The sequence below is a fragment of the Ursus arctos genome, unplaced genomic scaffold (genome assembly GCF_023065955.2).
Source record: "Ursus arctos isolate Adak ecotype North America unplaced genomic scaffold, UrsArc2.0 scaffold_17, whole genome shotgun sequence".
Classification (NCBI taxonomy): Eukaryota; Metazoa; Chordata; class Mammalia; order Carnivora; family Ursidae; genus Ursus; species Ursus arctos.
In genome coordinates, this window is record NW_026622841.1 from 43,522,726 (window position 1) to 43,545,930 (window position 23,205).

The following is a 23,205-nucleotide window of genomic DNA, read 5'->3' on the forward strand; positions in this document are numbered from 1 at the left end:
TCAAGTGACAGGAAAAACAGAAAAAGAGTAATCCAGAGAATTTTAATTTTGTTTTGAAAAGGAGGAATTAAAGGCAGTTATTTAATTATTATATTAATAGTTATTAACTGTTTGACATATTTGGGAGCTTTAACTGATGATGTGGTCGTAGTTTTTGAAACAAAACATTGCAAGTCAGGGTCTAGATGCATTTGTTCTGGTAGCTTTGAAGTGGCTTTCTTTTTACCCTCCCTCTGTTCCTTTTTTTCTCTCTCTGCTTTGAAAATGAAATTAAGGGGGAAAAAATAACTTGTCTAAAAATGTTGTCATTGTAATTTAGGAGACTGATTGAAATTAATCCAAGAGTCGGATATATATTTACAATTTATCATTTCGATTGTTTCAGAAAGCAGAGAGAAATAGTCTGTTAACTTATACTGTTAACTCCAGTATAATAAGCCACACTGTATACTAGTGTTATAAGAGAAGTATCATTTCTAGGAATGAAACTGTGAAATCTTTTGAGCTTCATTAGTTCTTTAAAAGTTGTTTTTAGCTCTTGAGTTTTACTGAAAAATTAAACCAAATCAGTGCAAAGATTATTATAACAAAACCTTGCAGACCTGCCACACAGAATACATCTTTTCAAAAAGCTGCACAAAAAGTTGACCCCATTAAATGTATTAATTATATATTACTGTGTTCATGGTTATTTAAAAAAAAAATTCAGCACTTTTCTTTTTTTTGAACTTAAAAAAATGCGTATGTGACAATGGCATTGTAATTGTGCCCACTTCTAGTAGATATATAGTTTCATATGTATCTATGACTTGAGAAGACTGAAATATTCTTTAATTTGGCAGCTAGATTTATTATTACAGCAAAGTATTTTCCTCTCTGTTGGTTTAGAGGGTCTACTGCTTCCAGATAAAATGAAAGTTTTAAGAAGTTTTTAATTTGTTTCTTACACTGCTCGCAAAATGTTGTAAATTTGATCAATCCAACATAAACTTTCCTTTGTTATTTTCACTATTGTTCAGATAAAAGTTCAAGGATTATCACTTTGAACTTTAAGAGTAAGAGTTATTAAAAGTGAATCACCATTTTCTTACATAATTGGATCTGCTTACTCCTGTATATAATATAAACTTCACTAGAATTCAAATACTTGAATTCATTAGAATTACAAAATGAAGGAGGATGTTCATACTATTTTGTTCTAGTGCCTAGAACAATGTCTGATGGTAGGCATACAAAATCTGTTTCTTCAGTGAATAGGAATTAAACCCAAATGTCATGTAATGACCTGGAAAGACAGTTAGTACCTTAGATATATTTCTTTAATAAAGCAACAGGTATATTCATTAGTGTAATAAAAGTAAAATTAGAACAGCAAGGCTTTCTGAAAATGACCAACAGTCACATTTGATAGAATTAGCGTATTTTTTATTCCTAGGCATTAATGATTATAACTTTTCTCATTTAACATCATTTTACTAATTACATATTCAAATATAAGGGGTTTTCACAAATTACTATATTTGTGTTAAAATGTGTATTTCACAAGTTCCATGTGTATAATTCTTCAGACTTGGATCTGTATCTTGGCCCTGTAGATTGTATGTGAGACCTTTGACTAAATTACTTAATAAGTAAGCTTAAGTGAAACAATTCATATTAAAACCCTCATTCAGTAATTGTTTGCATAGTTTATATGAAATTAGTTGGTTGGAATAAAAAACTTTTTATTTATTTATTTGTTTGTTTATTTGTTTATTTGAAGATTTTATTTATTTGACAGAGAGAGACGCAGCGAGAGAGGGAACACAAGCAGGGGGAGTGGGAGAGGGAGAAGCAGGCTTCCCACTGAGCAGGGAGCCCGATGCGGGGCTCGATCCCAGGACTCTGGGATCATGACCTGAGCCGAAGGCAGATGCTTAATGACTCAGCCACCCAAGCACCCCAAAAAACATTTTAAATAACAAAAAAATTTGAGATAAATTAGTTGTCTCTTTTAAGCACATAAACTTTATTTCTGGTTTTAGTGTTTGAATGGTATTAAGAAAGTCCTAATTCATTTAGATGGTAAGTTGCAAATGATAATGGTCTGATCTGGAGGCTTGATGTTAGAATAATGGAAAATTTTTCTTTCAGTACCTTTATTATGTAAATATAGAGGGCGAAAAAATATGAAGGGCAAAAAGTATATATTATCATAGCCAGCAGTGTTATATTTATCATCTTATTATAGAGTGGATTATTGTCTGGTAAGAGCTGTACCATGCTTGAGCTGTACATGTGCTTGAGAAAAGCCTACCACTTACTTGTGAATGTATATTGTAGTAATATATTTCCTTGTGCCTCTTTGTTTTCAGTATTTACAGATCTACCTCATTTTAAAAATAGCATTCACTTTTATGGATCTAGCATAATTTATTTAACAAAACCATATCCACTTTTGATATGCTTCTAGTCTTTTATTATTATAACTATTTCTGGGACAAACATTTTTGTATATATGTTGTAGTACTTACACAAGAATCCTGTAGAATAAATTCTAGAAATGAAATTGCTAGGTAAAATATATAATTACATAAAATATCCGAGAGACACAAATATTCAGACCATAGCATTTGCCATTCGCATTTTTTCTGTGAATTGCCTGTTTGTGTTCTGTTTTCTGTGCTTTGTCTGTTTATTATTAATTTGAAGTAGTTCTTTTTGGATTAAGGCTGTTTGTCCTTTAGTATACGTGAAAACATGTTGTAAGTTTTAGGAGAATAGGAATTTAGCTTTTTAAAATGTCTTATTCTGGTAGTAGGATTCTGAAATGGTAATGTTTGTGGAAACGTGTAGTTATTTATTAATTATGTCAGGGCTTTCATTCAACATTAGTTAAATTATGGTCCAGATAGACTTATGTAATATTATTGATAAAATACTTTGGAGGACTCAGCATGCTTACTGGTATATTAAAACATCTGAGAAGTCTTACAGTAAAGGAACTGATTTGATTTTGGTTAACACAAGTGTATTACAAGTATAACACAAGTGGTAATACAAGTTTTTTTGGGGGGGTGCATATCAAAAATATGAACTAACATTCAGTGAGTGCCAGGTACTGTGATAAAGTACTTTACATGTCTTCTTTAGTTTAATCCTCACAACGTCTTTGAGGTAGTAGTACTATTATTATCTTTATCCCACGGGTGAGAAAACATCCCATGGAAATATAAGCAGGCCTTGTTTGTACGGTTTTGGTATGCATGAATTTCAGTTACCACAATTTAGTTAAATGACACCTTCTCCTCAATGACATGGTTCAGATTTTAGTTATGGTATATGAACTGTGTGAGTCCTTGCATGAAGTACAAACTTAGCTTCTGTCTCTTCAGATTAACGAGTCACTCCATAAAAACAGATGACTGTTGTGATCAGTGACTGTTCATGTCACTTTTAGATGCTGTCAGTGATTGGTCACTGTATATCTATCCTTGTGTGCACACAGCAGAGTATGTAATTGTGTTGCTTCCTTGGCTCCCAGTTATAAACCTATGTGATATTTTACAAAAGCTAAAAGTGTAGCAGGGAAATGAGAAGTAATACTGCTGGAAATGAAATCCAAATCCTTTGTGAAATGTGAACAGAGTTAGAGAAGAAATTGCTGACTGGGGGGATGTTGATACTGCTGCCATTCGAGAGACTGTAGATGTGCACTGCAGGTCCTTAGTGAAGGTGAGCTCACTGACATAACACGAGAAAACTGGTTGAGATGAAAGGAACGAAGATGTCCCAGAGAAAGTAAGACCGGCAAAATACTTCATTTTGAAATTCTTGGAGACATTTCATAACATTGAAAGTACAAAGGATAAAATGTTGGATGCTGATCCATACTTAGGAAGATGACAGTTGGCCAGGCTGTAGAAAAAAAATGCTAGCTCTGAGAATTTAGCCAACTGCAAAGTTACAGGGAATGGTTCCTAAGACTGGCCTCACTTCTGACACCAATTGCAAGTCCTAACGTTCCAAAAAGCACCCTCAGGGTTGGTAATTTATTGGAAAGGCTCATAGAGCCCACTGAAAACTGTTAACACTCGCAGTTATGATTGATTAGAGTGAAAGGATACATCAGCCAAGGGGAAAAGTGCATAGAGAAAAGTCTAGAAGAGGTACCAGAAGTGGAGTTTCTCTCTTCATGGGAGTCAGGATGCTCTCCTGGTCCCAGTGTGTGACACTGTGCACAGTATATTGCCATCCAGGGGAGTTCACCTGAGCCTCAGTGGTCAGAGTTTACATTGGGGCTTCCATTATGTAGATTTGATTGATTGACTAAGTTACTAATCTTGGTCTATAGCATGTAGTCCTTCTGGGCGTGATGCGAAACCCCACCCAGGTTCAGGAGCTGTAGGAATCCCCAATTTAATAAATATAGTAAATCTTCAATATGAAAAAAACAATACAGCACTATTTTTCTCCTTTCAAGTACAATATAGAAAATTTACAAATGAAGAAATTATTTCAAATATTGTATTCCATGGAAATGTCATGCTTGACTTCTAGTGGATTTGAATGTGTACACTCATCTCTCTTCACTGTTAAAATTGGTGTATCTGTAATATTGCTAATATTGCAGGTTTCTCGTAGTTACAGTTTTAGGTTTACAATCATTACATTATAGTTCAGGTTAGATATTTTGTTTATAATTTAATTATTGCTGTATTGGATGAGTTTTTCAAGATTGTAATTTCTTCCCCAATGATGACATTTTTCTAGTTATAAAAATAACTAATATTTAATATGAAATACCTGAAAAATACAGAGAAGAATAAAGCTTAAAATAAAAATCACTTATCTTACTCTACAAGTTTTAAGTTATTCTGCAGACAAGCTATAGTCCACCTAGGTATAGTAAGTACGCTGTACTTAGGCTCTTTGTAGCAGAAGTTTGAGTACTTGTACTTACATAATTATTTAAAATAAACATTTAATTATTTTCCCCTAGACTCTTAAGTTCTATGAAGTCAGGAACTGTGTCTTGTTTACTGTTGTATCCTATTTGTTGACTGATAGATTAGCTAGATTTCCTCATGCCATCACAAATTAGAAAACTAGCATTCTTCTCTGTGCTTTGTCATCCATCAACTGTCATTCCAGGAATGAACCAAAGAAAGAATTGTCAGTTACTGTCAGATAAAACATGATCATCAGTTTTACCAAAACCTTCTGGGTTTAGGGGACAAAATTCAGATGAATTTCTTCAGTAGGTTATAAACTTAGTCTCATTATGATGCATTTTTTAAAAATATTTATTTGAGGGAGAGAGGGCACACGAGCATGAGCGGGGGGGGGGGGGGAGGGGGGGGAGGGAGAGAAGAGAGAATTCTCAAGCAGACTCCCTGCTGAGCATGGAGACGATGCAGGGATTGATCCTACCACCCTGAGATCATGATCTGAGCCAAATTCAAGTGTCAGAAGCTTAACCGACTGAACCACCCAGGTACCCCATGATACATTTTTAAAAACTTTTAATTTTGAAATAATTACAGGTTTACAGGAAGTTACAAAGGAAATACAGAGAGATGCTATGTGTCTTCCGTCCAGCCATCTCTAATCCCTTACAACCACTGTTACTCTTTCATTTTTATAATTTTGTCATTTTAGGATGTTATATAAGTAGAATAGTACAGTATGAGACCTTTTGAGGTTAACTTGTTTTACTTCGCATAATTAACATTTGTTCCAGGTTGTTGTATGTATCAGTTGTTCATTTGTTTGTATTGTAGAGTTGTTTAACCATTCACCAATTGGGGGACGTTTTAGTTTCCAGTTTTTGGCTTTTTCAAGTACAGGTGCTATGAGCATTTGTGTACAGTTTCTTATTTTTACTTGGATAAAAGTTTTCCCTTTTTTTTTTTTTTTTGTTTTTTGTTTTTTATTTTAAGTAAACTCTACCCAGTGTGGGGCTCCAAGTCATGACGCCCAGATCAAGAGTCACATGCTCCACTGACTGAGCCAGCCAGGCACCCCTTTTTTCTTTTGTTTTTAAGATTAGGGGTTTTTTTTTTGAAAATTTATTTATTTATTTTAGAGAGAGAATGTGAGTAGGGGGAGGGGCAGAGGGAGAGAGAAGCAAGCTGTGCTGAGCAGGGAGCCTGACACAGGGCTTGATCCCACGATGTCGAGATCATGACCTGAGCCGAAATCAAGAGTTGGATGCTTAACTGAATGAACCACCCAGGCGCCCCACCTTTTTTTTTTTTTTTTTTTTTTTTTTTCGTTTTTTGGGAATAAATACCAGGAGTGCAGTTGCTGGGTCATATGATAAATGTACATTTAGTTTTTTTAGAAACTGCCTAACAGGTTACTAAAGTATCTGTACCATTTTACGTTCTCACCAGCAATGTATGGGAGATCTGCTTTCTCCAAATCCTTGTCAACATTTGGTATTGTCAGTATATTTTGTTTAATCTTAGCTGTTCTAAAAATGTATAATGATAGATCACTGTGGTCTAATTTGGATTTCCCTAATGGCTGCTGCTGACGAACATCTTTTCGTGTGCTTATTTGCCATCCTTCTGTCCTCTTCAATGAAACGCCTCTTTGTGTCTTTTGCCCATTTTCTAGTTGGATTATTTGGTTTTTTGCTGTTGGGTTTTGAGAATTCTTTATATATTCCTCTAGGATTAATTTTTAAATTTTCTCCCCGTACTTTATTATGTAAAATTCAAACATACAGGAAACCTGAAGAATTGTACCTGTGTAGTTGCCACCTTCATTCTTCAGTTACTGTTTTGCCAAATTTGTTTACTATCTGTCTGGGGACGCCTGGGTGGCTCAGTCTGTTAAGCATCTGCCCTTAGCTCAGGTCATGATCCCAGGGTCCTGGGGTTGAGCCCTGCATTGTGCTCCTGGCTCAGCAGGGAGCCTGCTTCTCTCTCTTCCTCTGCCTGCTACTCTCCCTGCTTGTGCTCTGTCTTTCTCTCTGTCAGATAAGTAAATAAAATCTTTAAAAAAAAATCTTTCTGTTCATCTACTAGTCCATCAATGCATCATATTTTTCAAAATGCATTTCAGAGTAATTTGCAGATAATCAGTATACTTTACACATTAGCATCTTAGTCTGCATATCATTAGGGCTTAACATTTTATTTTTTAAAATATTTTTTTCTTTAGGTAACATTTACATATAATGAAATGGTGGATCTTAAATGTATCATTTGATGAGTTTTGATATATTTATAACACAAACCCCTTAGGATTCATTTTATAACTAACATCTTAAGTACCCTATGGGATGCAGTTCTATTCCAATTTAAACATTTTATATGAACCATAATCTAGCTTCTTTTATGATAAAAGTGGATGATTGGTTATTCTTTCTCTTAGAACTCTGTTTCAGTGTGAGGTCCTGAGATTATGTGGATCAGAATCATCTGGGGTAGTTTTTAAAAAAGATTTGTGTGCCCCATCCTATACCTGCTAAACCAGAATCTCTAGGGGTAGATTTTAGAAATTAAAATTTAACAAATATTCTAAGTCAGGCTTATATACAGTCCATTCCCTCACAATTATTCTGGGCAGGATAATCTCTTCAGTGCCAGATGGTTTTAAGTTTTGAGCTTCCTGCTTAGTGACACAAAGCTGTGTGTTCTAATGTAGCCCGTCTCCATGGCTTTCTACTTGGGCTTTTGGAGTTGCTTTCAGTCGACTACAATAGATATTTAGCAGTGACTTTGTTTTTAAGTTAATTTTACTATATAGTATAGTTGAAACTATGTAAGAGGTCTAACTGTAAGAAATTGCTCAATTTTTTATTTTTCGGGATTTATTAAGCAACAATACATCCCTTTTCTAAAAATTTTCAGTCACCAGAAAGCTAAGTACATAATCTAATTTCCAGACTAGTTTGTAGAGATGCCTATGATTTAAAATTATGCTTTTGAGAATCCAGGATTTCTTGACCCAACACTGTTGACATTTTGAGCTGCATAATTTGTTGTGGGGGCCTGTCCTGTGCCTTGTGAGATATTTAGCAGTATGTCTGTCTGGTACCCACTAGGTGGCAGTAGCACCACCAGTCAGATCAGTTGTGACCACCAAAAATGTCTCTAGACTTGGCTAAAACGTCTCCTGGGGGCACAATCACACAAGGTTGAAAATCACAGCTTCAAGAAATGGTTAATATAAGAAACTATATATAAGGGTAGTTTGTGTTACTAAAGAAAGAACAACAAAAGTTACTGGTACTAGTATGTTTTAATACTTTTTAATACTTAAAATTTATCTAATTTCGTGTTATGAAAAAGTTTGTATCTCTTAATGAACTGTCCTTTTTACTAGCTGGAATCTATCATGTTTCTGTTTTTTTCATTGGCTGCTAGGACACTCAGCTAAGTTTGCATCAGTGACTTTACTAAATTTATGGGATTTTCTTAGTTACTTGGCTCCTCTTTTATCTTTGATATTGTATCTAAATGACTTATTATGAACTATTGAAAACTCTTGGTGAGGACAGATACACATTTTAGTTAAGTAAAAACCCTATTCATTTTATTTTTAAAAATTTTTTAATTTTTAAAATTTTTTAATTTTTTTTATTTAAGATTTTATTTATTTATTTGTCAGAGAGACACAGACACACACACACACATGCAGAGCTCCCTGCTGAGCAGGAGCCCGATGTGGAGCTCGATCCTAGGACCCTGGGATCATGACTAGAGTTGAAGGCAGATTCTTAACCAACTGAGCCACCCAGGTGCCCCAATCCTATTCATTTTAAGTGGCTATTTAATAGATAGTGGGTTAGCAAATTGCGTTTGCTAGAATAGAGGGATATTTTTTTCTTGCAAATAAATTATTGGTAATACCTTCAAATGAGAGCTAAAAATGGTTTAGTTTGAGATTAAAACATTAAGGAACAGTAGTGAAATATGAATCAGAAATTAGGCTTGGAGAGTATTAGGCAGTTTCATAGTCTAATTCTTATAACATGTACATATAGGTGGGATGAAGAAATTTCTTGCATTTCAGGATTTTTATATTGTATATTATGTTAGTACATACTATGTACTATAATAGTATATTATCCATATAGTAGCATTGTTATCACTATATATTATAGTGCGTGTTTATATATATTATTGAGAATATATTGTAGGTAATGTTACATAGAACTGTTATCCTGGGAGATATTACATGGGAGAGGTATGGTTTGACTTTGGAGAGGAGATACACATAGTGATTAAGAGTATGGCTTAAGTTGTCATCATTTACTAGCTGTGCAGCTCTAGGTAAGATTCTTATGCTTGTAAACCTTTAATTAAATTTTCTTACCTGTAAAGTTTATGATAGTAATACCTATTTCATAGGATTTGGGAGAATAAATAGTAGACAGAAAGCTCTTAGCTTAGTACCTGGCCTCTACTAAGTTCTCATTAACTGTTAGTTGTCATTTTTAACCTTTATTTAAAATAATTCATAGATTAATGATACGATTTATAAAGCTTTAGTGTATTGGTTTGCATTTGAAGATGTGGGAATATATATGTGTGTATGTACGTATACAGAATTTTTAAAAAATTATGTAGGGGCGCCTGGGTGGCACAGCGGTTAAGCACCTGCCTTCGGCTCAGGGCGTGATCCCGGCGTTATGGGATTGAGCCCCACATCAGGCTCTTCCGCTATGAGCCTGCTTCTTCCTCTCCCACTCCCCCTGCTTGTGTTCCCTCTCTCGCTGGCTGTCTCTATCTCTGTCAAATAAATAAATAAAATCTTTAAAAAAAAAAATAAAAAATTAAAAAAAATTATGTAACGCAAATTTTTCCTAGATTAATTAAAACTTAACGTTATCTTTTTAGTTGAGTCTCAAAATATTCTTTTTTTGACCAGTAACTTAAGATACAACTAAGTATAAACCATTTCACTGGAGCAAAGAATTCCAATAATATAGGGGCACCTGGGTAGCGCAGTCGTTAGGCGTCTGCCTTCGGCTCGGGGTGTGATCCTGGCGTTACTGGATCGAGTCCCACATCGGACTCCTCCTCTGGGAGCCTGCTTCTTCCTCTCCCACTCCCCCTGCTTGTGTTCCCTCTCTCGCTGGCTGTCTCTCTCTGTCAAATAAATAAATAAAAAATCTTAAAAAAAAAAAAAAGAATTCCAATAATGTAAAACATGATAATTTGGGGAATATTTTACATATGTTTAAGATATAAGACATTGTTTACATAGAGTATCTGTTAGGTGTAAAACTCAAAATGGAAAGAAATAATGTTGTGATGAACATTTGCTACATGTCCTCTTAAAATACTTTCATAAAATGTGTTGTAGACAGTTAAGACATTAGGATCTTTGTGTATGTATTATCACACTTTGTAGTGCATCTTAGCTTCAAAATGATTTATGTAAAAGATGGAGAATAACTTTTAAGCCATACGGTATGTGTTATGTCCTCGTTTGTAAAAAATGGTTATAATAGACTCATTTTGTAGTCTTCCCTCTGTAGTACGGACTTTTAGAACTTATTTTGGGTAACCTTTTGAGATTCAGCTCTTATTTCCGTTAGTGTCTCAAGGGATAATAGACATTTGCCAGTGTAGCATATTTCATTGTCACAAGGAAAATAATATTATTCTTAAGCAATCAGAGTTGAAGTCGTAATTTTTTTTTAAGGGGTAAGGTTTCAAGGAAAAAGATGGAAAACATCATGTGTTGGCAATGCTGTTCTTCTCCATTCTCTGTGGTTTTAGGCTTGATCCTGACTGATGCTGAGGATCCTCAGAGGGAGGGAAGTGACAGAATAAAAGAAGGGTGGTGATTGAGCTCTTCGGGATTGAAACTGCTGACAGTCCCAAAAGATAAAGCACAAGTGGCACGGTCTTTTCTATCTCGGCCTTAAACTAGAATTACTTTTTTTCTTTAGAGCAAAGCTTAGAATTTTTTTGTTATTGTATCCTTTTGGATTTCCCCCCACTATTGTGTTTTTGTTTTCTTTCTCCTTTATTTTAAATTTTGGTTCCAATGCATATTGTATGCATTAGTTTTATAGTTACCCCTCTGTAAGACAAGAGGTCTTTAATCAGTGTTGGAGAAGAGAAACAAGGCAAAACCTTTATCTAGTGAAAATGAATTATAGAAATGTCTAATCGTGCTGCCTATTAAATTGTACATGCTAGTATTCAATACTTTATTATATACAAAATATATTATAAAAATTATAAGCTCAATTAAAACTGATTTTTAATTTATTTGGAGAAAGTGCACGTGTGCATCTGTGTGTATGAGTTGGGATGGGAGGGCAGAGGAGAGAGAGAATCTTAAGCAGGCTCCACACTCAGCGCAGGTCCAACCAGGGACTCCATCTCCCATCCCTGAGATCAAGACCTGAGCTAAGGTCAAGAGTCTGACGCTTAGGGACACCTGGGATCCAGTCCCAGTCGGGCTCCTTGCTTCTCCCTCTGCCTGCTGCTCCCCCTGCTTGTGCTCTCTCTAACAAATAAATTAAAAAAAAAAAATTCTTTAAAAAAAAAAAGAGAGTCTGACGCTTAACTGTCTGAGCCACTCAGGCACCCCTTCAACTGGTTTTAAAACTTCAATTAAACTAGTTTCAAACTTGTGTTTTGTCTGGTTCCCAGTTGATTATCTTGATCGTTGCATTCCTTCGCTAAAAACTTGAAAATTAGGATCCTTACCTCTGGTAGTTGAGGTTTACGTGAAATAAATGTGAAAGTGTGTCTGGCAGTGTTAGGTTCTTTTCCCTTCCATTCTCCACTGAGCCATCTTATCCCTACTATTAAGGTTTTTTTTCCTTGTTAAAAGAAAAGTCCTAGAGTAACCTTTGAAAGGTTTATATGTAGGATAAAATTAGAAGGAGAAATGAGTTTGAAATGAAGTAGAAGAGCGAAAGAAGGCAAATAGGAGAAAAGAGCTCTGATAAAATACTTTAGATAATACAGTTCTTCAAATTGGAAGAGAGTTAAATTCTTCCTGCTAATGTTGTGTTTTTGTAGGCCTGTAATATGTTTAAAGAGGTGAGCAAAGGGGCGCCTGGGTGGCTCAGTCGGTTAAGCGTCTGCCTTCAGCTCAGGTCATGATCTCAGGGTCCTGGGACCCAGCCCCTTGTTGGCTCCCTGCTCAGCGGGGAGTCTGCTTCTCCCGCTCCTTCTCCCTCACGCTCCGATTCCTGCTCATGCAGACACACTCTCTCATCTAAATAAATAAAATCTTAAAAAAGGTGAACATGTTTTGTTTTAACTTTTATTTAAATAAACAATGAGCTTTTGGCTTATCTGTGTAATTTTGTCTGTAAAAGTTTTCTTGGTCCCCGAATCCTTTCATTTTGTACTTATGTTGTCCCTAAGTCTGTAAAGGAGTACGTAGCTGTTCAAGCAGTAACCTAGGGGATGACTCATACATACTTCTGAGACAGTAATGGTTCTAATGGTAGAATGATGAGTTCTCCATACCATAACTTGACCCAGTGAACCTCTGAGTAGCTCTTTACATTGTTAGATGGCAACACAGAACATTATGGCCATTGTTGATTATTTCATGTGATGTATTTTACTATTGCCATTGTGATTCTATAGCTATGGTAATTTGGCAACCTCTGCATTGCTTGCTTTGAAAATTGTAGTTCTGATAGTGGAGTCTGTGTCTTATTATGGTTTTCTGCTGGGGTATTTTTATAGATTTTGTGTGTGTTAGAACTTACTAAGAAGCACTACAACCCTTTGGTTTCAGGAAGCTTTTTTCATTTATAAATCTTATAGTTGGAAAAAGGAAAGAAGACTCTTTAAAATTTTGTCCTAAAGTTAAAGTTTATGAAATTCTACCTATATAAGTATATTTATTTATAAGTGTGTAGTTTCCCTATCAATCATTATATAGTGAAATGAATGGGCATTGAAAAAGGGGGGGAATTGGTATCTAGAAATTAGATTTCTTTTTTTTTTTTTTTAAGATTTTATTTATTTATTTGACAGAGAAAGATAGTGAGAGAGGGAATACAAGTAAGGGGAGTGTGAGAGGGAGAAGCAGGCCTCCCGCCCAGCAGGGAGCCCAATGCGGGGGCTTGATCCCAGGACCCTGGGATCACGACCTGAGCTGAAGGCAGATGCTTAATGGCTGAGCCACCCAGGCGCCCCCAGAAATTAGATTTCTTTCCCTCGGTTTGACCACTGATTTGCTGTGTGATTTTGTGAAGTTTACTTTGTTTTGGTGTATTTTCTTGTATAGCTTAAGGATTCTATTTTTCGCAGAAGGATTGTGTAGATAAATATTATATAGTATATAATAAAAAAATACATTGAGGACGTTCATATATTGTATTCAGTTTGCTTCTTAAAAAATTACTAGAATACTCCTCCAGGTGATTTTAAATCAACTACAATGCGTTAGTTGTTTTCCCTTGTTTGGAGATTATTTTTGGCATGTGAACTTCAATTGAAAGATTTGTTTTTATTACTTGAAGTCAGTTTTCATTACAATACGTTATATATTTTGGGGATTATATGACAAAAGGTTTTTGCATTTCTCTTAAGGTGTTAAAATTATATGCAGAAAAATTATATACATAATGTTTTGTCTGTTTTCAGGTCCAATGATGCATCAGCAGCCTCCTTCCCAACAATACAATATGCCACAGGGAGGTGGGCAGCATTATCAAGGCCAGCAGCCCCCTATGGGAATGATGGGTCAAGTTAACCAAGGCAATCATATGATGGGTCAGAGACAGATTCCTCCTTATAGACCTCCTCAACAGGGTAAGATTACATTTGGGAAATTTCCTGCTTAATATAAGTAACAATATTTGAAAGGCTTTATTTTAATAAACTTTTCGTGTAGGCAAAGTCAGGGCTTTTTGTTTCTTGATTTTTATGATTATTATATATTTTTTTCTAAAAGGTAGTGGATATAGTAGGGGTCACAAAGTGGATAGGAGCTTCCTGTTACATAGCTTTCTTTGGTCTATTCTGGGAAAAGGTTATATCATTAAATTTTATATCAAAAGCTCACTAATATATAGCAGAAGATACTATTTTAATTTTGAGAAGTTACTTAATATATGGTCAGAAACAACCCCTAGTTTATTCCAAACTGCTCTAATATCAGAAAGATTAATTTTCTACTAATTTGAACCTCTTTTTAAGAAGTTAGTATTTGTTTTTTTAAGTTGGTATTGTTAGATACTGCATGTATGGTCGTAACAATTTTTGTGAAATGTGTGTGGTGTTGCTGTGTGTTTGTGCATCTGTGTATGTGTATAAGAATAGTTTAAAGTATCTCAAATGCCAGAGCATGGGAGGGGAATCTACAGGTGAGAAATAATCTCTTAATATCAGATTAGAAAGAAAGCCTTTGATGACCTAGAGAACAAATTATTTACCTCTTGACTGGTTGTGGTTTTTCAGGCCCACCACAGCAGTACTCAGGCCAGGAAGACTATTATGGGGACCAATACAGTCATGGTGGACAAGGTCCTCCAGAAGGCATGAACCAGCAATATTACCCTGATGGTAATCTCTCCTAATGTTAATTTTCCCATTTTCTATCCCTGCCCAAGATTAATGTAGATAGCTATTCAAAACATTTTAATGAGGATGAAGAAACTAACAATATGTTTCTTCTAAATTTAGAAACACTTTAATAATCAAAAGCACCAGTGATCGCATTAGTTTATATAATTCATTTCAAATTATATTTGGTTTAGATAGTCCATATTAGTACCATCAGGAATCACATTCTGTCATTGGAATCCCTCTTCTATAAAAGAGGATCCTTTTGTGTTTGGAATTGTTCATTTGAACCAAAGCAAATGTTACTGATTTACTTTTTTAAATAACTGCTTTATTGAGATAATTGACATACTATAAAATTCACCCTTTGGTTTACTTTTATTCATGGTATAAATACATAGAACATCTAGTTCTCGGGTATTTTTCCAGGTTTTATCATTTTAGTTAACGTTAAGTACTTCTCAAAGAACTGTGGTTTATATACATTAGCATTTGCATCTGAAAAATTTTGGAAATTAAGTTATATCCATGGTATAGCTGTGTATAGTAGTTGATAGGATAGGAAAAGCATTTGGAAACCAGATACGAATTTTAATTATTTAGTTTAATTTTTTTTTTTTTTTTTTTTTTTTTAGTGGGAAGGTGGTTTGTGAAAAAGTGGTCAGTAAAGATACAGTACACTTGGTAATGACCCAAGCATAAGTAGGCTTTCAGTGTACAGTTCGTTCAGTTTTTCTGTGTGTTTGAAAATTTTATGATACATTGTTGAGGAAAAAATAATCCAAACATATAAAACTGTGATACATTAGAGGTAGCTATTCACATTACAGTTATGATTTGTCTTGTTATGAAAGGATTTGTCAGAATCTTCGTTTATCCAGTAAGCTCCCTTGGTATATTTAAGGTAAACTACTTAACAGGGAAACTTGGAGAAACTAAAGATTAAAAGCTTAAGTGTTGGGACTGTTGACTCAAAGCTAATGTAAACTAGTAAGAAGATATAATTTGGTGTATTTAAAAAATCATTTAGGTTGCCATTTTTTGTTAATGTGTAAAGCATAAAGGTATATCGGTATAAGGACTTCGGTTTTTACTGAAGAGCCTCTGCCCATGTAGGCAGAGCAAACGCTCCTCTGTAGAGTCCTGCGTATGATAATTGTTCCTTAGTGATAGTGATGATATGTATGGATGCTTCTTGTTAGGAAATAACATTTTTTTTTAAATCTCAGGTTTTCTTGCCCTGAATTATTCAGAATGTTGGAGGGTTTTTTTTTTTCCTTCGTATGTAGACATTATATTAAAATTTTTTTAATGAAAAACTTCAGTATGTTTATAGACTTGAAATTTTAAAGAAGTGAAACCTAGTTTGTCAGATTTTATGTATTAGGAAGTCTGAAAGTAAACAATTGTTTTGTTTAATTTTTAAAATGGATTTTACATAATTGAGATGAATTTGACATTGTTATTTTTGTCCTGAGTATTTCCTGAAATGTGAAATGTGTATTGTTGCAAATACAACTTTTGTACTCAAAATAGATAGATTTTTTTTTGTGTATATCAGATCTTTAAGGTTATGTAAATTATTTATTACATCAGGGGGTTTAAAAATCTAAATTAGGGTATCATTTTTGCATAGGTGTGTATTAATAATTTTTTGACATTTATGTATTCCATCTACAACGACAATTTTCTTAAATAGCATTGGATATTTTCTTATTATCATTCAGATATTTATGCTAGTAAATATGTAGATTAGGAGTTGGCAAACTTTTTTCGGGAAAGGTCCAGAGAGTAAATATTTTAGTCTTAGCAGGCCATATGGTCTTGGTCTCAACTACTGAACCCCTGTCATATCATGAAAATAGGTATAGAAAATGTGAATGGGCATGCCTGTGTTCCAGTAAAATTTTATTTACAAAAACAGGCCACTGGCCCTATGTATATTGCAGGCCATAGTTTGCCAACCCTTAGTGTGGATATTTATGAGGTGGTTTGGGAACGTTGGAATCTTAGAACACTGAATATAACATTTATTCATAACTGTATTCCTATTCTTAATTAGGTATTCTTTTAAAATTTAGTTCAGATTTTAGCTAACTGAGCGTTATTTCCTGCGTTCTCTTAGTGCAACTTAGTTCAAAGAACTAGACTATTGATTTTCATTAAAGTTAAGTCATAAAATTTATTGAGCCTTAAAACTAAAGGTGTACCCTAGCACTTGACCCGGTATTAATTTTTTGAAGGTGTATGTTTATGATACTCTAGAAATATTTTCTAAAGGCTTCTAGAATGGTAGCATTAAGCAATAATATTATTGCATCTGAAAATTCTTTATAAGCTACGTATACTTTATGCAAGTAAATAGAATGTGAAAAATTTGTTTCAGTTTCTTTCAGGGGAAAAAAACTTGATGGAGCTTTTTTATATTTTGCATTGTTTTAGCATATGCTGTGGAATTGGCGACCAGCAGAACAGGTGTTTGACAAAATATGATAATTGCTTCCTTTATTCATTCTAATTTAATTCAAGTTATTTACATGTGAAAGGCCTAAATGCTTTCATTCTCTCTTTTTTAAAAAAATTGAAGGTAAAGTTCTCCCCCCCTTGATGAGGATTATCAGTTAAGACTAAGTGTAATGTTTCTAAAACTACTGTTTTTTTGCTTTTAAGAAATTTGCACGTTATCTCAGTATGAAAACAATCACATTGGTAAATATTTGGCTAATGCAATTGAAATTATTTTTTATGTATTTCCATTTCTTTTTCTTTTTTTCAATTTTATCTGAAAGTTTAAATATATTTAGGGTTTTCACTCAGTGGCCATTAACGTTTCTTCCTGTCTCTTGTCGAATTGATGTAGGTCATAATGATTACGGTTATCAGCAACCGTCGTATCCTGAACAAGGCTACGATAGGCCTTATGAGGATTCCTCACAACATTACTACGAAGGAGGTATCTATATACCTTCACACACATACACATATATATCCCCTTCTACAGGAATGCAAATTCTTGCATAAGACAACTTCTACCCATGCAAAGCTCTTGTAGAATACTAGTTGCTGGCTGTCTTGAAAGTTACAGGGAGCCCAGAACAATCAAAATAATTTCCTTACAAATATTTAAAATGTATAACCATGACTTGCCATTTCTAACAACAATAAAAAGACTAAAACATTTACAAATAATTTTTTCCTCAGTGGAAATTTTCTATTTGAACATAAATCCATCGATCCAATTTTTTTTTCTTGTGTGTGTTTACATATGTATAATTTTACACATAAGTATAGTGCCTTTAGGAAACAGCTTGCTGATCTTGTGTAGCTAGTGTGTGCTCTTGTAGCTGTCTTTAATTTTGTCTTTTTTATTTTATTTAGCATAGTCATGATCTTATGACTGTGATGTTCCAGTAAATGTAATGCTCGTATGGCAGAGACGCTGAAAATGCTGCAGTTCAACCTTGCAAAATTGGCTTTAACTGCAGTTTGTTTGGCCGAAATCCTTCTGTTTGGTTTGAGTTTTTTCTTTGTTTTGTTAACTTTCAAAAATCAATATGGCATTTCATTTTGTTCTTGTGTTGTTGGCTATGCATCTTAGAGTAAAAAAGTTCATTAAGCGAACATCTCAGTTTTTTTCTCTTCTCCAATTATCCTGTAGGAAATTCACAGTATGGCCAACAGCAAGATGCCTACCAAGGACCGCCTCCCCAGCAGGGTTATCCACCCCAACAGCAGCAGTACCCGGGGCAGCAGGGCTATCCAGGACAGCAGCAGGGCTATGGTAATAGCTTTTTGCAGTATATTTTTGTCACAAAAAATGTGACGATTGCTGTTCTGAAATATTGAAGTGAATATTTAATGTTTATTTTTCTAAGAATTCTTTAGCTCAGTCTATTACTGGAGTCTTTCTTTAAAATGTTTTCCTCAGATAAACTAGTAATACATTTAAAAAGAAACGTAAACTAGAGATGGTTCATTGACCAGAGGTGAGGTATATAATCAATTTAAAATGAGTTCTTAAATGAATTCTTAAACCACTTTGGCATTCATGACCACCCAGTAGCTTTGGATGTGCTTGGAAAACTGATAAATTGAGTGATTATTAAGCATATCTACATAATCCGCTTAGCAAATTTATTTCTAAAACTAATGGCTGTTACTATGAAAAATAACATTGATTTTTTAGAGTACAAATGAGATTTATTTGGAATGCATAAAGAAAATGTTTTTGTCATTCCTTGGTTAAATAGCAGTATACACATCCACAGAGATGTATTTATTGCTGTTATGTATCTTAGAGAGTTTGGAGACATGTAGCCATATTTTCTTATTATATACTCACTGTAAGAGCTAGTAGCTGGCTATCTCCCTTTAAATAACTTCATTAGATAGGGAGTGGGGATGATAAAGACCTGATATCTCATTCTTAAATTTTAAGCTACTGTCACTACGTTATATATAGGAAAATATGGTTCTGATGTTAGAGAAGTAACTGCTTATTAGTCTGACATCTTCTCTTGCTAACATGGTCTCTTTTTTACATCAGTAATGTCTTACTATTTTTATCTATTAGTTTAAGCTCTGTGATGACTGTGGGCATCTCTCTCTACCCGTCATTGCAAATCTAAGAACCAGGATCAGGCTGAAATTCTCTTGGGCTTTCAACATATGCATTGAAATTTAGTCAGGTACTGGGAGCCAAGCATTTCCCCCCAAACTAATAAGTTCTGGTTCCCTAACTTCAGATATGACTTTAGAAATATTCCATGGATTTCTTGTTTTCACAAGTGAACTTTCTTGATCTTGTCAAATGGCAGTTCTCCTTTCATGACTATTGAATATCTGTATTTTGAATAAGTAGAGTATTCTGGTTTTATTGTGTTTACATGAAAACAAATACGGTGTGGTTAAATCAAGTAAATTCATTGATACAAATATTATTTTCAGTGGGACGAAAGAGTAAATGAAACTGAATATTTTGGTTTAAGTAGGTAAATGCTCTTTTGTTAGACATTGGGAATCCCAAAGAAGTTCCCATTTTGCTTATTCATAGGCTTCTGTCGTTGTACTTTCTTCTAATAGAAAATTTAGAGTTTTAATAATTGAATGTATAATAAATAAATAATAGACTGATGGAATTTATTTAAGCTTGAAAATTTATTCTCTTTTGACACTTTCCTCTGCCATCAGTTTTTTTTTTTTTATGGCAAATTTTGAATGGCTATGATAGAAAACATTTAAGTGTCAAAACTTTTCAGCTTATGCTTTATAAACCATTCTTTACAATAGGCAGTAGTGGAATTTATGAAACAGACATATTTGTTTGGCAAGCCAAATTAGTCCCTTGCCTTCTCTGGAATTGGAAATCACTCATTTTTATGGGTTAAGTATTAGAGGTGATTGGTACACAGAATGTAACTTTTGAATCAAGTTTTTTCACATGCAACCTGTGGCTTTTCAAGTCTTTAGTTTTGGTTTGAAAATACTGTGATAGTAAGTTTAGTAATGTAGGCACAAAGCATTCTTTTGGTGATTGCAAATATAAATCTAGAATTTACATGGAAAATTATTCTTTGTGATTCTTCGGTGATTGCGAGCATAAATCTAGAGTCATACAGCTATAAATATCATTAATTCTTAAACTTTATTAAAGAAGTTATTTCAGTATTTTAATTTGAATCTGCTGCTTCTTTTATCTGTTGCTTATACTAGTTACTTTCTAGTAGAGGTATAGATGATTTTTTTTTAATACCATAGAATTAACCTGTTTTACAACTCCTGAGTCTCTTTTACTCATTTAAAAAAAATCTTTTTTGATGGCTAACACATAGCTTACCAGTTCCTATGAATCAAAACATCTTGTACATGGTAGCATCCTTACAATATTTTCACTCTTACAACCTGTGGAATTTATTTCAAAAAGTATTTGAGAAGATCAGGATACCAAGCTATCCTTTTATGTTTAGATATAAAAACATAATAGCATCTTGTTCTAAACCCTTTTGAGTTCTGTTTTTATCTGGGTTTTTGTTTGTGTTAATTATTTTGCAGGTCCTTCACAGGGTGGTCCAGGTCCTCAGTATCCTAACTACCCGCAAGGGCAAGGTCAGCAATATGGGGGTTATAGACCAACACAGCCTGGACCACCACAGCCGCCACAGCAGAGGCCTTATGGATATGACCAGGTAAGTTATTTGGCCGACTGTGTGATTGCCCCATTGTTTGTTCACACTTCATTAGGGTGTTTTTCACTTGAAGGCTCATTTTTCCCTCCTCCTTGTACATAGTACATGAGTTAACAAAAAAAAAAAATTTACTTTTAAGTCTTTTTCATAGAATGCTAGCGCAGTTGATCATAGGTACAGTAATATATAAAACACATCTCTGGGCACAAGCATTCATTCATATTCATTCATATTCTCTTTCTCTCCCTCTGGTCTTTCCCAGGCAGACTTCCTGTGGGTATCACAAGCATCGTTCTCTATTCTAAGGCCCCTAATTTCTCTATCTCCCTCATGCTTATTGATATGTGGAGATGTGGAGTCCGTCAGTGTTCTTCGTAGCTCTCATCTTGACTTCAGCATATCCACTGCACTTCCTCCACATCCCTGATGTTCTTTCTCTTTCAATTCATATTTACCTCCTGTCTCTGATGCCTCCTTTCATACACATATCCACTATCTCAAGTATTAATAATCTTTATCTCCTGTTTTCTTTCCTTCTGTTTTCATATATCTAGGGATTTATCTCATTCCAAGATGACTGTATTCTCTTGAACCTAGAATTTACTTAAGTTCCTTCTTTTTATCAGTAAACTTTTCAGACTTAATAATCTGTGCCACAGTCATTTTTTTGTGAATCTTGTTATTATACGTACTCTAAATTATAATGAAAATGATTTGTTAAGTTGGCAGTTTCTTTAGATTGATTTCAGTATTGTCTAATGACTTTCTAGTGAGGAGAATCTGGTCTGCTCACTACTTAAGCTACCCATAAAAGGTGTTTTTTTTTTTTTTTGTAAGTTGTGCTTCCAAGGTCAGTGTAGATGATCTGGTTTGAAGAACAACTCCATGCGGTACTAATTAGAACTTGAGGTGTGAGCAGTTCTTTTATCAGTGCTCTGTCAAACCTACAGCCCCTTGTACTGACACTTCCTATTTTGGTGATAAAGATAAAAGAGATATAAGAGACTTAAACTAAAAGGGTAAGGACAAATGAGTAATATTTTTAAAAAACCACTAATACTAAATCAAAGGATTAGATAGAAATTTTATTTAAATTTTAAAAGTGAAATAAGTCTTGGCTAATGACTCAGGGCAAGATTCCTGAGGACAAGATTTAGGCTCATTCTAATTTACCAATTAACTTTTTAAAAAGTGAGCATCTGATCATTTATCCCCTCAGTCAGCAAATATTTATTAATTTTCTATATATGCTGGATACTATATTAGGTCCTAGAGGAGTAAAACAAGACATGGTCCCTATGGCTGGTGGAGCAAATTTTTTTTTGAAGATTTTATTTATTTGTTTGTTTATTTATTTATTTAGAGTGACGGGAGGGGGAGAGAGAGAGAGAGAGAGTCTCCAGCAGACTCTATGCTGAGCGCAGAGCCTGACACGGGGCTCGATCCCATGACTCTGATGTCATGACCTGAGCTGAAATCACGTGTCGGATGCTTAACTGACTGAGCCACCCAGGTGCCCTGGTGGAGGAATTAAATATCTTGGTCTTTCTTGACTTTACTTTTGACATATTTGAAATATGTTCCTATTTTCATTCTCAAATGGTTTTGTTTAGCTTCTAATTACTGTGCTTTATCAATCCTTGGCTCAGTGTTTTTATTGGTCTATTCACCCTGTCTTATATTTTCAGTACCTTCAACCCACCCTTTGCAACCCAACTTCAGCTCCATTTTTTTCAGCAGTGTATGGAACATCTCTCTTTGGATGTCTTGCTATTTCTGTCAACTTTAGCATGTCATGGACTGAACTAACCATATTCTCTGTAAATGACATATTTCTAAATTCCCTAAGCTTAACGTCAGTCATTAAGTAAATGTTTCATGAGCAATATTTATATGGTAAATACCTAAAATTGGGGTACATTGGAAAATAAGATAAACATAAATTCTGCTTTTGTGAACTTAAGTCTAGATGGGATCCAGATAAACATGATGTAATATAGCGTGAGAAGTAACGTGTGAAGAAAGGCAGGATTTTTGTGCAGGATTTTTGTGGAAGTGGGCTCCTAATGTTGATAATAGAAAAAATGTTCTTTGGGAAGTATTGTATTATTGTGAGGGGCCAAGGATGAGTAGGTATTAGACAAGTAGACATAGAGTAGGGAAGGGTAGTCTAGTCAGAAAGAAGTGCATTCACAAAGGACTAGCATTAAGGTGTATGGTTGAGTAAAGCAGACGCATGGGGAGGGAGAGGCAAGATTGGAGAGAGAAGTTAAGGTTTAGATTAGAAAGACTCTTAGAAGCCATGTTAGGGGACTTGGACTTTATCCTGACATCATTTGGAGCCTATAAAGGGTTTTAAATGATGTATATAAAATATTAGCTATGCCTGGCACTTGGTAAACGTATGTGATATTATGATTTATAGTATGTGTGGTATATAGTATATGTGTTACACACATGATATACTACCTCTTTTGTTATAACTATCCCACCCTGTGAACTACTTAGGAATTTGGGATGGTACTATA

The 23,205-nt window shown here is 34.4% G+C and overlaps 1 protein-coding gene across 3 annotated transcripts in view; it reads left to right on the forward strand.

Moving 5' to 3' along the window:
• SS18 (SS18 subunit of BAF chromatin remodeling complex) overlaps nt 1-23,205 on the forward strand; it is an 83,008-nt gene that overhangs the window by 43,442 nt on the left and 16,361 nt on the right. The window contains exons 6-10 of one of the 3 annotated variants that reach the window (XM_026496133.4): nt 13,572-13,739; nt 14,388-14,492; nt 17,353-17,445; nt 18,151-18,273; nt 20,544-20,677. In XM_026496133.4, the coding sequence (XP_026351918.1) occupies nt 13,572-13,739; nt 14,388-14,492; nt 17,353-17,445; nt 18,151-18,273; nt 20,544-20,677 (623 nt within the window). The remainder of the gene's footprint in view (nt 1-13,571; nt 13,740-14,387; nt 14,493-17,352; nt 17,446-18,150; nt 18,274-20,543; nt 20,678-23,205) is intronic. The other 2 variants (XM_026496134.4, XM_026496132.4) reach the window with 2 other exon arrangements.